The 15,062-nt window shown below is 35.3% G+C and overlaps 1 long non-coding RNA gene, 1 pseudogene and 1 gene segment (V, D, J or C); all 3 read right to left on the bottom strand.

Annotated features, from left to right (window-relative positions):
• Positions 1–15,062, bottom strand: part of LOC130088393 (uncharacterized) — a 539,769-nt pseudogene that overhangs the window by 325,255 nt on the left and 199,452 nt on the right.
• Positions 12,180–13,018, bottom strand: LOC130088444 (uncharacterized). Its single transcript, XR_008807467.1, has 2 exons — positions 12,860–13,018; positions 12,180–12,425 (listed from the first exon to the last, which is right to left on the bottom strand). It is a non-coding gene; the product is annotated as an uncharacterized LOC130088444 (long non-coding RNA).
• LOC130088434 (immunoglobulin heavy variable 3-48-like) lies at positions 14,327–15,016 on the bottom strand. The segment is given in 2 exon segments: positions 14,327–14,647; positions 14,738–15,016. Coding segments are annotated over 2 exon segments (369 nt in total).

The following is a 15,062-nucleotide window of genomic DNA, read 5'->3' as shown; positions in this document are numbered from 1 at the left end:
TAGATTTGATTTGACTTTCCTACAAACATGGTTTACTTGACTTTGAAACTTCAGATGTCTATCCAAGATTATGCCCAAGTATTTAGTTTCATGAACCTCATAAATGGGTACACGGTCTAAATGAACTTCAAAGATGCTGTCAGGGGATCTCCGGTTGATAGAAAAACACATGGAAAAGGTTTTCTGAACATTTAAAGTTAAATGGGACAGCTGAAGCCATTTCGAGATATCATGTAACGCCTGTGTTAACTGTTGCCCAACCATCGCAGTTGTTTTTGCTGACACATGGATAACTGTGTCGTCAGCATAAAGCTGGCAGTTTACACCCTGACAGCAATCTGGGAGATCATTTATGTACATAGAAAACAACAACGGTCCTAGAACTGACCCTTGGGGCACTCCTACGTCATTTTTACTCAGGTTGGATTTCACAGTTCCTACTTTCACACATTGTTCTCTACCCTCCAGGTAGGACTTAAACCATAACAGAGCTGCATTAGAAAATTGGAATTGCTGTAATTTCTGCAATAAGATACAATGGTCTACTGTGTCGAAGGCCTTCTTCAGATCTAGAAACACAGCGCCTACAACATTCCCTTTATCCAGTGAACCTTTGATCTGTTCCAACAAAAAGCAGTTGGCGGTTTCTGTGCTGTGTTTTTGTCTAAACCCAAACTGCTGAGGATTCAACAATTGGTTATTTTCAAGATGTTCTATTAGTTGCTCCGCCACAATTTTTTCCAGCACTTTGGAAACGACAGGGAGAATGGAAATAGGCCTGTAGTTGCAGGCTTGATCTTTGTCGCCTGACTTATAAATTGGAGTAATTACAGCAATCTTCCAGCTCTGTGGGAAAGTGTTTGTTTGTATTGACAAGTTTACAAGGTGAGTGATGGGGTCGAGTAAACTGCTTAGGTGTTTTTTAATTAAGGCTACATTAAGATTATGCATGTCTCTTGATGTAGAATCTTTAAATTTGACAATAGTGTTCTTTACTTCGTCATGTGAAACTCCTCTGATTTTAAAAGAATCTGTACTGCTAAACTGAACTTTGTTCTCAAAAGATAATCTGCCCTTAAAAGGTTTCTCTAGATCGTAAACTGATTCAACAAAGACTTTGTTCAACTCGTTAGCAATTGACTGGTTGTCATTATCGTAATCATCATCAATTTTAAGGCAATCTATCATTTGATGGTTTTTCTTATTAGGATTTGTCAATTTGTTTATTTGGTGCCATAATTTGGAGCTATTTCCATTTGCTTCTTCTATCAATTTTATAAAATATTTTGTTTTTGCTTTGCGCAGCTCACTTATGACTTTATTTCTGAGACCAGTGAAAATTAGATGGTCAATATTATTCCTAGATTTTAAAGACTTTTTAAGTGCAAGGTCACGGTTTTTAGCCATTAACCGAATGTCGTTGTTAAACCACGGAAGAGAATACTTTCTTGGTTTTCTTGTCCAGGTTTTTGTAAACTTATTTATTACATCATTAAGTTTAGTGACAAATTTAGAAGCACTCAAATTTAAATCAGTCTCCGCAATAATACTATTCCAGTTAATTTGGTTTAACTCATTTTCAAAGTAATTTATTTTTGCTTTAGGGATACCTGTTGTTTTCATTTTGTTCTCTGCTTTACTATGGTTAATGAAACGCTTTTTAGTTAACTTTCTGACAACTAATGTCATGTTATGATCGGTAAGCCCTGTAATTAAATTATAAGTTTTAGTTATTCTTTCTGGTCTATTTACGAAAATCAAATCAATCAATGTTGCGCTGTGTCTGGTAATTCTAGTAGGTTTGTTTATCATTTGTTTATATTTGAACTTATCCATCAAAGCTTTCAGCTTTGTTCTACTGTTGTTTTTCTCCTGCCAGTTTATATTGAAATCACCCATAATTATACATTCAGTACAATTGTCAATAGGCCTATTCATTAAAAGACTCTTAAAATCATCATCCAAATTTGCTCCATGTGAAGGTGGATTATAAATGACAATTAATTTAAATTTCATTGTTGGAGACAAAATTACATTTAGCCCCAGGCATTCCAATTTCACATCACATTTAGCTAGCTCACACTTAAATGTTTCTTTAATGTATACTAACACACCCCCACCCCTTCCTTTGTCCCTGTCTCTCCTGTAACACTTAAAGCCAGGTATGTTGATTAGGTCTGTAGGAGTGGATGGATTCAGCCAACTTTCAGTCACACACAAGTAATCCAGGTTAGAGTCAGTTAACAAACTATTAATTTGATCTATTTTTGGTAGAATACTCCTTATATAAATGTGTCCTCCCAAAATCCCCTTTTGTTTTGTTTGGGGATTCCAGATAATCTGTGCATGATTTACAGTTTGAAACATCTTCAGCTCTTTCTGCTTGAGCGCTGCCCGATTTGGAGTTTTGGACCTTATGTGTTGCCGTCGTTGTTTACATTCGGCATCTATTGAACTGCATGCGCCGTGTAGATCGAGACTCACCGCACTGTCCGAATCCGGGCCACAGACACCGGTGCTCTGAGACTCTGTTGCTGGAACTGGATGGCACACCCCAACACTGCGTTCCCCACCGCGATCAAGGCCCCGCATCTGCTGCGGCTCCATCACGGCAGCGCCACCAAGTGCTCCATCCTTCTCGCCGACAGATGTACTCAGATGTCCAGATGCCCAAACGGACTCGGCAGCATGAAGGAACACGTCACCTACAGTAGCCACTTGTGAGACGTGATGACCCATCTGACTCATTTTCAGTCAGGTATAGTACATTTGATGTCACATTTACTCCCGGAAATGAATCGTTAGCTTGGTACTGCTGTTCAAAGATGTTTTGGGGTACGTTATATCAGCTTTGCGTAGAGGCCCGGGATTTAGGTGTAACGTTCTCCCAATAGAAGTAGCAACAACATTAGAGTTTTAATTACTCTTGAAGGAGCATGCTTCTGCTTACTCATACGGTTGCGTTGGTTCAGTCTTTTGGATGCCTGTGCTTTATTGGCAGCAGGTATGGACTTAGGTAAAGTTGGTTTTATATTCGCATATTCACACATTCGCGGACTTCCGCGTTCAATAACTCGTGAACTAAACGTTGTTGCTACACACAACACCTATCACATATAACTACAGATAAAACACCAGAAGCTACAACATAAATTTCCTCAAAACGATCTTTCCTTCGCACTGGACAAAATACATTGATCTCTATGCGCAGGCTGCTAAGAAGGGACCATCTGCAAAGTGCAAACCCGAAGGAAAGCTCGTTTTGAGGAGATTAAAATATTAAAACAATGTTATTTGTCATGTTCCAAAGGTTGTAGTATGTTCCTACTGACCAGACTGACTTACTACAGGTGGAATTTTGACAGTACCTCCCGTTCAGTATACAAATATAATAAAAAAAAATTACAGTAATTCCCCTAAAGTATTTTTTCCTGTTCCAAAGGCTGTAGTGCTTTCCTAGTGATCAGACTGACTTACTAGAGGTGACATTTTGACAATAACTCCCTTACTGTACAATTATCAAATATATTTATGTAATAAACATTATTACATGTGTTTATTACATATGTTTATGTAATAAACTTTAATTCACCTATAGTGTTTTTTTATATTTATATTCCAAAGGCTGTATTGCTTTCCTAGTGATCAGACTGACTTACTTCAGGTGAAATTTTGACAATAACTCCCTTACTGTACGTACAATAAACTAATAAGTTCAAGAAAAAATTACTGTAATTCCCCTAAAGCATGTTTTCCTGTTTCAAAGGCTGTAGTCCTTTCCTAGTGATCAGACTGACTTACTACAGGTGAAATTTTGACAATAACTCCCTTACTGTACGTACAATAAACTAATAAGTTCAAGAAAAAATTACTGTAATTCCCCTAAAACATTTTTTCCTGTTTCAAAGGCTGTAGTCCTTTCCTAGTGATCAGACTGACTTACTACAGGTGAAATTTTGACAATAACTCCCTTACTGTACGTACAATAAACTAATAAGTTGAAGAAAAAATTACTGTAATTCCCCTAAAGTATTTTTTCTTGTTTCAAAGGCTGTAGTGCTTTCCTAGTTATCAGACTGACTTACTACAGGTGAAATTTTGACAATAACTCCCTTACTGTACGTACAATAAACTAATAAGTTGAAGAAAAAATTACTGTAATTCCCCTAAAGTATTTTTTCTTGTTTCAAAGGCTGTAGTGCTTTCCTAGTTATCACACTGACTTACTACAGGTGCAATTTTGACAATAACTCCCTTACTGTACGTACAATAAACTAATAAGTTCAAGAAAAAATTACAGTAATACCCCTAAAGTATTTTTTCCTGTTCCAAAGGCTGTAGTGCTTTCCTAGTGATCAGACTGACTTACTTCAGGTGAAATTTTGACAATAACTCCCTTACTGTACGTACAATAAACTAATAAGTTCAAGAAAAAATTACTGTAATTCCCCTAAAGCATGTTTTCCTGTTTCAAAGGCTGTAGTCCTTTCCTAGTGATCAGACTGACTTACTACAGGTGAAATTTTGACAATAACTCCCTTACTGTACGTACAATAAACTAATAAGTTCAAGAAAAAATTACTGTAATTCCCCTAAAACATTTTTTCCTGTTTCAAAGGCTGTAGTCCTTTCCTAGTGATCAGACTGACTTACTACAGGTGAAATTTTGACAATAACTCCCTTACTGTACGTACAATAAACTAATAAGTTGAAGAAAAAATTACTGTAATTCCCCTAAAGTATCTTTTCTTGTTTCAAAGGCTGTAGTGCTTTCCTAGTTATCAGACTGACTTACTACAGGTGAAATTTTGACAATAACTCCCTTACTGTACGTACAATAAACTAATAAGTTGAAGAAAAAATTACTGTAATTCCCCTAAAGTATTTTTTCTTGTTTCAAAGGCTGTAGTGCTTTCCTAGTTATCACACTGACTTACTACAGGTGCAATTTTGACAATAACTCCCTTACTGTACGTACAATAAACTAATAAGTTCAAGAAAAAATTACAGTAATACCCCTAAAGTATTTTTTCCTGTTCCAAAGGCTGTAGTGCTTTCCTAGTGATCAGACTGACTTACTTCAGGTGAAATTTTGACAATAACTCCCTTACTGTACGTACAATAAACTAATAAGTTCAAGAAAAAATTACTGTAATTCCCCTAAAGCATGTTTTCCTGTTTCAAAGGCTGTAGTCCTTTCCTAGTGATCAGACTGACTTACTACAGGTGAAATGTTGACAATAACTCCCTTACTGTACGTACAATAAACTAATAAGTTCAAGAAAAAATTACTGTAATTCCCCTAAAGTATTTTTTCTTGTTTCAAAGGCTGTAGTGCTTTCCTAGTGATCAGACTGACTTACTACAGGTGAAATTTTGACAATAACTCCCTTACTGTACAATTATCAAATATATTTATGTAATAAACATTATTACGTGTGTTTATTACATATGTTTATGTAATAAACTTTAATTCACCTATAGTGTTTTTTAATATTTATATTTATATTCCAAAGGCTGTAGTGCTTTCCTAGTGATCAGACTGACTTACTACAGGTGACATTTTGACAATAACTCCCTTACTGTACGTACAATAAACTAATAAGTTCAAGAAAAGATTACTGTAATTCCCCTAAAGTATTATTTTCGTGTTTCAAAGGCTGTAGTGCTTTCCTAGTGACCTGACTGACTTACTACAGGTGAAATTTTGACAATAACTCCCATACTGTACGTGCTATTGTCAAATATGTTTATGAAAAATTAACTGTAAATGACTGTAACTATTTTTCCACGTTCCAAATGTTGTAGTACTTTCCTAATGACCAGTGTGACTTACTACAGGTGACATTTTGACAATATCTCCCTTACTGTATGTGTACTATTGTCAATTATGTTTATGAAAAAATTACTGTAAATCACCGTAAGTATTTTTTGATGTTTCAAAAGGTGTAGTACTCTCCTAGTGACCAGACTGACTTAGTTCAGGTGAAATTTTGACAATAACTCCCTTACTGTATATACTATTATCAAATAGGTTTATGAAAAATTACTGTAATTGACTAAGTATTTTTTAGTGTTCCAAAGGGTGTAGTGCTTTCCTAGTGACCTGACTGACTTAATACACGTGAAATTTTGACAATACTTAATAATACTGTATTACATATTAATATAATACTGTAATTCACTAAAAGGGGTTTTGTTTGTTTAAGGTTGTAGTGAATGAACCTGTTCACGTTGTTGCAGCAAATCTGACAGATAATGTACAGCAAGATCAAGAAGGCATTAAAGATACTGTACAGTGCAGAATTTTATGACCAACATGTAATTTTTGCTTCTTGTACAGCAGGAATAAAAGGGTCTGATTGCACAAGTCCGAGTCCGGTATATTTTTTGTATGCAAGGTTATCCAAAATAATGGTTTGTTCAGAGGATGCTGTTGGCATCATCTTTTCTGACACTGACTCTCCTGTCAATCTGTATGTAGTGTAGTTGTCCTTCATGGTCAATATTTTCACATATTAAGTCACATGTGCTGATATAGCCACCAGCCAACAAACTTTGTCCTTACATGACATTTACTTTTATGATCTTTCTCCCCCCTCCAAATTCAACTTCAAATTCAACCAAAGTAACGTAGAAAGTCACTGTTGATGTAAACACTGTTTTATTTGTATTATCTTTCTAATTGTCCATGGAATACAACTGTGATTATACATAAAAGTTGTAATTAATTCCTCATGGTTAGAGTAATATTTCAATATCACCTCTTCATAATTCTGCTGTTGTTGATACTCTCTTGGTTTAAGTTGTTCTTATATTATCATAAACCCTTTAACTGATTGTTTTGTCACGTCATTTTTACTTTACTATATTTTATTTTAGTGAAGTGACGATAAAATAAAAATTGAATAAAAATAAATGTGTGTGTTTGAATGAAAATATTGTTTTCAGCACAGTTTTCAGCAACAGTGCAAAATATTGGTACCATGCCTTGGATTATCACCAGACAAGCTACCTGGAAAGATGCCCAATGGTTGTGCTCACCTTGTTGCAATATAGATTACCACTGTATACAGTTAAAGACCCAAGGACCAGATACGATTAATTAAAACCAGGGAGTTAGTCAGTCAATTTAAGACAAGAGTCAGAATTATAATAAATTAATGAAAGATTTACTGAAGATAGTTTGTAGTTTCATCATGCAAAAGTTAGCTTCAAGACTCACAAGGAGTTCGTAGGCCGCTCTGTTACAGTTACAAAGATCAGCAATTATACCCTTCACCAAGGTCTAAGCTAAATCAACTGATATGACAAGATATGAAGTCTCAAGATCTCAGCACGTCGTTAAACAACTCATCAAACAGCACTTTAAGGCCATTGCACACTGAGTCCGAAATTCACATCTGAAATTTCCGCACGTTAAAAAATAAATACGACCTCACGTTATGTCAATCACGCTTGCACACTGCCTCCGAAACTTTCGTCCGTCATAAAAAAAATCGGATCGGGTTTGATTTTCTGCGTTTTTCGCATCTGTAGCAGGTGAATGGTGTTTGAATGGTGCTTTGACAATTCAGAGCCACCGAATTACGAATCCGAAAAAACGCATACGACAATTTCGGACTCAGTGTGCAATGGCTAGTCTTATTCTTATTAGCACTTATTAGCACGTCTACAGAAGTTCTTAAGAGAATTAACAGAGGTTCAGAATTTGATGATTTATTGTTTCGTTTAAGGTCACCATGATGGAGATCAGCGTTTGCTTTAGTTGGGTTCCTGACCCTTGACTTTTGAAGACAAGATTTTCTCTGTCTGCTGAAACTTGTGTGTTTATAAAGCACATTTGTTATGGCACGAAAGTCAAGAGAAAATGTGATCAGATGTTGATGGTTAAGTGTTGATGTCAGTCATCATGTAGTGACCTGATTCAATGATTTCTTTCAGTGTCTAATATCTGATTAAAAAGGATGACAAATTATAGTTTTATTCAAAACTGTAATTTTACAGCAAAGGGCCAGCAGTGTTATGACATCAGATACAATTAAGGATTTTACAAGCAGTGTTCACAAAAAGTTTTCATCTATGGCTTTACTAAAACTAACATAGACATCAAGAATCAGCATATTAATCTCAATAATGGTGACCATTAAATAACGATTCATGCTGCAATGCATGCTGGGTACTAGCATAATACAAAATGTATCCATGGCTCCCAGCATGCATTGCGGCATGAATCACTTTTTAATGGTCACCATTGTTGAGATTCATATGCTGATTATTGATGTCTGTGTTAGTCTTAATAATGCAATAGATGAAAGCTTTTTGTGCGAAAATTGTTCGTAAAATCCTTTCTTTTATCCAATTCTGAATTTAAATAAATAGGCAAACCTAATAATACATCACTTGTTTAATCAGAGATTAGACTCTGTAAAAGTTCAGTCATCATGTCACTTAATGAGGATTTTCATCATCAAAGCACAACCATTGACAACTGATCATATTTTCTTTTGACTTTTGTGCCATAACAAATGTGTTTTATATACACATGAGTTACAGCAGCCAAAGACAAACTAATTTGCAAGGGTCAAAAGTCCAACTAAAACAACTGCTAATCTCCAATATGGTGACCTTGAACGAAACTCAATAAATCATCACCTTCTAAACCTCTGTCACTTCTTCTTGTGTCACTCCATCTATGTCTGACTCTGGTTTGACAATAAAAGGCTAAATGTTTTTGAAATTTTCAGTGCATGTTTGTTTGAGGTAAAAGGACGGAACCTCTTGAGGCTCCGCCCCCTGTGCTGGGAGCAGCAGCTCATTTGCATTTCAAGTTTTTCTTTCCTTCAGTGATTTTGCCTGTTAACAGCAGGTGTTCATCACTAATGCTCAATCATTACTCAATTAGTCACTTAAATAATTGCTTAAAATAAAAATTAAATTAAGGTAATCGGTGTCCTCAAATGTAATGAGTTAGCTTAACTTAAAGGATTTGACTTTGTGTGTGATAGTGTGAGCTAGTAGTAACTACAAGCACTTAAAAGTTCATTTAAAGTTTGTAATTTCACTGTTTTTACTCAATATATAATATCAAATATCAAGATATTTGAATGCAGAAGTTTAATTGTGTATTGAGAAATATCCTTGTTTTAGTGGATTTGGTTAAAATAAGTTCAGAGTACTCATAACTATTGTTTTTTAAACTTAATTGAATTGAGGTAATCGGTCTCAACTGAAATGAGTTTGCATAACCTGTTGGGTTTTACAGTGCACCTCTCAGATTTTCAATACAGAGAATACATGAAATAACATTTTAGATAATCACACTGGTCATTTTAAAACAAAGTACAATCTCATAAGCCTAGAGAAGTCATTCAACTCCTTTGATATTTAGAAGGAAAATATTGATTAATACCTTGATTAAATTAGCTCATTAGATATACATTGAAGCAGCAATGGATTCCAGATTTAAATCATTACAATAAGATTGTTGCTTATTTATAACGTTAAAAATATGATTAAGCTAAAATCTTTACAGTTTTTAATCAATGAACGAAATGTGTTGTACCAGGAACAGCAGTTCTAATACCTACTTTTATCTAATACATTTATCAAAATTAATTGAGTAGAGTGATCACTAGGAACATACTATAACCTTTGGAACATGAAGAAACACTTAAGGTGAATTACAGTAATTTTTTCATAAAAAATATGTATGTACTGTACTTACAGTAAGGCAGGTATTGGCAATATTTAACCTTTAGTAAGTTAGTCTGATCACTAGGAACATTCTCCAACCTTTGAAACATGAAAATAATGCTTTAGGGGAATTACAGTAATTGTTTCACAAACATATTTGATTATTGTACATACAGTAAGGAAGATATTGTCAAAATTTCACCTGTAGTAAGTCACACTGGTCATTAGGAAAGTACTACAGCCTTTGGAACGTGGAAAAATAGTTACGGTCATTTACAGTTAATTTTTCATAAACATATTTTACAATAGCACGTACAGTATGTGAGTTATTGTCAAAGTTTCACCTGTAGTAAGTCACACTGGTCACTAGGAAAGTACTACAGCCTTTGGAACGCAGAAAAATAGTTACGGTCATTTACAGTTAATTTTTCATAAACATAATTGACAATAGTACGTACAGTAAGGGAGATATTGTCAAATTTTTACCTGGAGTAAGTCACACTGGTCATTAGAAAAGCACTACACCCTTTGGAACACTAAAAAATACTTACAGTGAATTACAGTAATTTTTTCATAAACCTATTTGATAATAGTATATACAGTTAGGGAGTTATTGTCAAAATTTCACCTGAAGTGAGTAACACTGGTCATTAGGAAAGCACTACAGCCTTTGGAACGGGGAAAAATACTTTAGGGGAATTACAGTAATTGTTTCATAAACATATTAGTTTATTGTACGTACAGTAAGGGAGTTATTGTCAAAATTTCACCTGTAGTAAGTCAGTCTGATCAGTAGGAAAGCACTACAGCCTTTGGAACGGGGAAAAATACTTTAGGGGAATTACAGTAATTGTTTCATAAACATATTAGTTTATTGTACGTACAGTAAGGGAGTTATTGTCAAAATTTCACCTGTAGTAAGTCAGTCTGATCAGTAGGAAAGCACTACAGCCCTTGGAACAGGAAAAAATACTTTAGGGGAATTACAGTAATTGTTTCATAAACATTTTAGTTTATTGTACGTACAGTAAGGGAGTTATTGTCCAAATTTCACCTGTAGTAAGTCAGTGTGGTCACTGGGAAAGCACTACAGCCTTTGGAACGGGGAAAAATACTTTAGGGGAATTACAGTAATTGTTTCATAAACATATTAGTTTATTGTACGTACAGTAAGGGAGTTATTGTCAAAATTTCACTTGTAGTAAGTCAGTGTGGTCACGGGGAAAGCACTACAGCCCTTGAAACGGGAAATAATACTTTAGGAGAATTACAGTAATTTTTTCTTGAACTTATTAGTTTATTGTACGTACAGTAAAGCAGTTATTGTCAAAATTTCACCTGTAGTAAGTCAGCGTGGTCACTAGGAAAGCACTACAGCCTTTGGAACAGGAAAAAATACTTTAGGGGAAATACAGTTAATTTTTCATAAACATATTTGACAATAGCACGTACAGTATGCGAGTTATTGTCAAAATTTGACCTGTAGTAACTTAAGTCAGTCAGGTCACTAGGAAAGCACTACACCCTTTGAAACACGAAAAGAATACTTTAGGCCAGGGGAATTAGACATTTTTTTAATAAACATTTGATAATTGTACGTACAGTATGGGAGTTATTGTGGAAATTTCAGCTGTAGTAAGTCAGTGTGGTCACTAGGAAAGCACTACAGCCTTTGAAACACGAAAAGAATACTTTAGGGGAAATACAGTCATTTTTTTAATACACATTTGATAATTGTACGTACAGTAAGGGAGATATTTTCAAAACTGTACTTTGTTTAATAGTTTTAATGTTCTTTTAAAGCAAATCATTCTTCTATACATCCATGAAGTAAAGAAGTTACTGTTTTCAGCCATTACAGTAATAAATAGATTTAGATAATGTAATATTTTTTGATGGAAGGTGTGCCATTGAAGAACCCCATAGGACTTTTGCTAGTTTTTTAAATGTTCACCTGTTAGGGGCGCACAGTCAAAGACCCAGAACCAGATATGAAGAAATGAAGAGCAGGAGTCAGAATTATAATAAAGAAAAGATTTACTGAAGATAGTTTTCAGTTTCATCAGCAGAAGTCAGCTTCAAGACTCTCACAGGAGTTCGTAGGCCGTTACAAAGATCACAGAATCACTAAATGAGCAAGCACTGTTACTGCTTTCAGATATCAAATACAGACATTAGAAAATACATGAAACAAACATTTCAGTAATCATACTGGTAACTTCTAGCCTATAACTAAGTAAAATCTCACATGCCTAGATAAGTCATTCCACTCATGTAATATTTAGAAAGAAAACCTTGATTATAATCACTCATTACATATACATTGAAGCAGCAGTTTATTACTAAATCCACACCCTTCACCCCCAAAATAAACATCATGTTTGCTGTCATGCTTTCTGGGTACTTGTCAATAATCTGATGGATTCAGTACCATGGACAGTGATATTTCTGCAGGACTTTAAACATCAATCAATGCACACGAATTGTGTTATTGTGAGAGTTTAATGTTAATTGAAGATGCTATACAACAGGAAACCATAAAATACTGTTAGGCCATTCTTTTTATTCAGCACCTGGAGAACACTGTTACACTGTAAAGTCTTTATTACACTTAAAAACAGAAAAACCGAGGTGGATAAAACAGCAAGACGTGGGCTGTAGTGTGTTCTGTAGGGTCCAGACAAGACCATCCAACTTGCTTTGGAACAGTCGGCCCATCCTTTCAAAACCTATTGAAATAAATCATATGTCATAATTAAAACCAACACCAACACTGTTCTTGTTCATTTTAATTTCAAATAAATAAATAAACATAAATATAAACAGATGTAAAATGAAGCGATTAACTATGTTCAGGAGATTACACATGATTTTCCACTTTCTACAGGCTGGATTGTTACCAGATTACAGTTCATGTTGCCTACATGTTCATTCTTTATTATTTCCTAAACACCTTTTTAAACACCATCATTATAAGGACATTCTATTGCATTAGAACACATAATGTGAGAGATATTTGCTGGTACATCTGTAGTTGGCTAAAATGTAGTTGTCTGTTTGCACACGATGAAAAACAATATAAACTTTTTAGATGGTCCCTATCTTGGTTACCACACGACATTGAATATTCAACAAAGTGTGTATGCATTAAAAATATACTTACCCATTTTGATCGATTGTAGAAAATGTTGTAGTTCACAGTCTTTGTTGTCAATATTAAGTAGCTGCTTCGAATCTGAAAAAAAATTGCTTCATTGACTATTTAATTGAAAAAGTTCTTTAACGCGAATGTGCGAATGTGCGAATATAAAACCAACTTTACCTAAGTAGGTATGGGAGAAGATGCAGCATAGCCAAAACCAAAAAAATATAGTTTGGCTTTCTCACCCCAAATGCCAAATGGATCTTGATCAGCAGCGGCAGCACGGTTAGTATTTTCACCCGCTTTAAATGGTGCATCGCATATGAACAGTACAGACATAAGCACCAAGATGCAACAGGTAACTAAAACTGCACTATGGTAGTTATCGTGCTCATGTTTGCAGTTTCTCTTTTGTTTGAGAAAGCATTTGTTATCATATAAAGCATTGTACCAAAACTTTAAAGTACCAATTGTACGTTGTTTGCGGACTGTATAAGCGGTAATATGTCCTGATTTGCGCTCGTGAGTGGAGCCTCCCGAACCACTCACATCAGCCGCCGCCATAATCAGTTAGGTGACACACAAAGTGTAGGCGTATCTATAATATTTAGTATTATGTAGCCTCTACAATGTAGTATCTATAAGGATCTATAATATTTAGTATCTTTAAAAACATTAAGGATCATCTGTCAGGTTTATGTTCTGTTTTGGCTTAGTTTTGTGCTCCCAGTTCCTGTATTTATTTACTGTCTTCCTTAGTTGACCTCGGCTTTGTTTGAAATCGCAACCCTATACCCTCATTCACTTTTCCCTACATTACTCCACTAATACAGTCCACTTGACGAGTGAATGAAAGTGAGCGAGTGTAATTGGACACTGAGTGCGCCAGAAAGGGGTGCCACTTTTGCATAGTTTGCACTTGCTTGATAATCATTTGAAACTTGGTAAACTGGCAGCTCCAGTAGTAATGAAAAGATTCACCTAGCATGTATAAACCTCAATTTAACAATTTAATAATCAATTAAAAAGGAATTTATACCTGTATGACATTACACTGTAGCCACTTTGGACCAGCAGTTTGGAAGATGGATGGATGATTCAGCTACGGCATCTTCTGTTCAGACACTGGAATTAATTTGATGTGACGCTCACAGTGCATTATGGGTATTCTCAGGCCGTGGAGCGTACATCTGTTGTGCACTCATTATTGCGGTGTATTGTGGGATTGAATGAGTGCACTCGATAACGTCCGCTATGGTTTCGGACACCACTAGAAATCTTGTCTATTAGTATGTCTTTGGTTAGTGGTTTCTCTCCTGCGTTTTATATTCTCCTGTTATCCTGAATGTTTGTTATTTTGATTATTTGTTAATTAAAGTTGCCTGCTGAATCTACTGCCTAAACTCTCCTTTCTGCAACCACACCGTGACAGGAGCATAGAATGGTAACGTTTATATAGTTGTTTTCAGATTTTTGTACAGTACTGTAGTTGTATTTGTTACTGTGACTCTCTTGCACAATAATATACAGCAGTGTCTTCATTCTTCATATTATTCATCTGCAGATACATCTGTTTCTTGCTGTTGTCTCTGGAGATGGTGAACCGTCCCTGAACAGACTGAGAGTAGTATATAGAACCACTGCCAGATGAGATGTATGCCAGCCACTCCAGACCTCCTCCTGCAGCCTGTCTGATCCAAGCCAAGTGCTGGTCACCACTAAATCCAGAGGCTGTACAGATAAGTCTGTGAGATCCTCCAGGTTTAATGACCGCTGACTCAGACTCAGTCAGTGTCTGACACCAACAGACTGAAACATGAACAGTTCAACATTAACATTTACAACAGCAAACATGAATATATGTCTAATTGTCAACATGGTTTCAAGAGTCTTTCTTACAATCTGTGAGAGCAAACATGAAGATAAAACACAGTTTAGACACAATATCCATTGCCATGTTATGAAAAGAGGAACTTGATGCAAGAAAGTCATAAACAAGTTTTGTGTCTGTAGATGAATAGAGTGGGGGCTTTTAAAAGGGAGAAGTGGAAGTAGGTTTGCATAGGCTGCCCTCTAAAGGTACATTTACATTTTCTGTATCCTTAATAACCTTTGTAACCAAGTCTGACTTTCAACATATTGTTTGTTTATTCTTATTTACACGTTCAGAGATAGTAGCTGATTATTAATTTTTTGGAGAAAAAAATGTATAGCTAAAGCTTAT

Source organism: Rhinichthys klamathensis, unplaced genomic scaffold, assembly GCF_029890125.1.
Source record: "Rhinichthys klamathensis goyatoka isolate OS25496 unplaced genomic scaffold, OSU_Roscu_1.1 h1tg000119l_1, whole genome shotgun sequence".
Classification (NCBI taxonomy): domain Eukaryota; kingdom Metazoa; phylum Chordata; class Actinopteri; order Cypriniformes; family Leuciscidae; genus Rhinichthys; species Rhinichthys klamathensis.
This window is presented reverse-complemented; position numbering and strand designations above follow the sequence as displayed.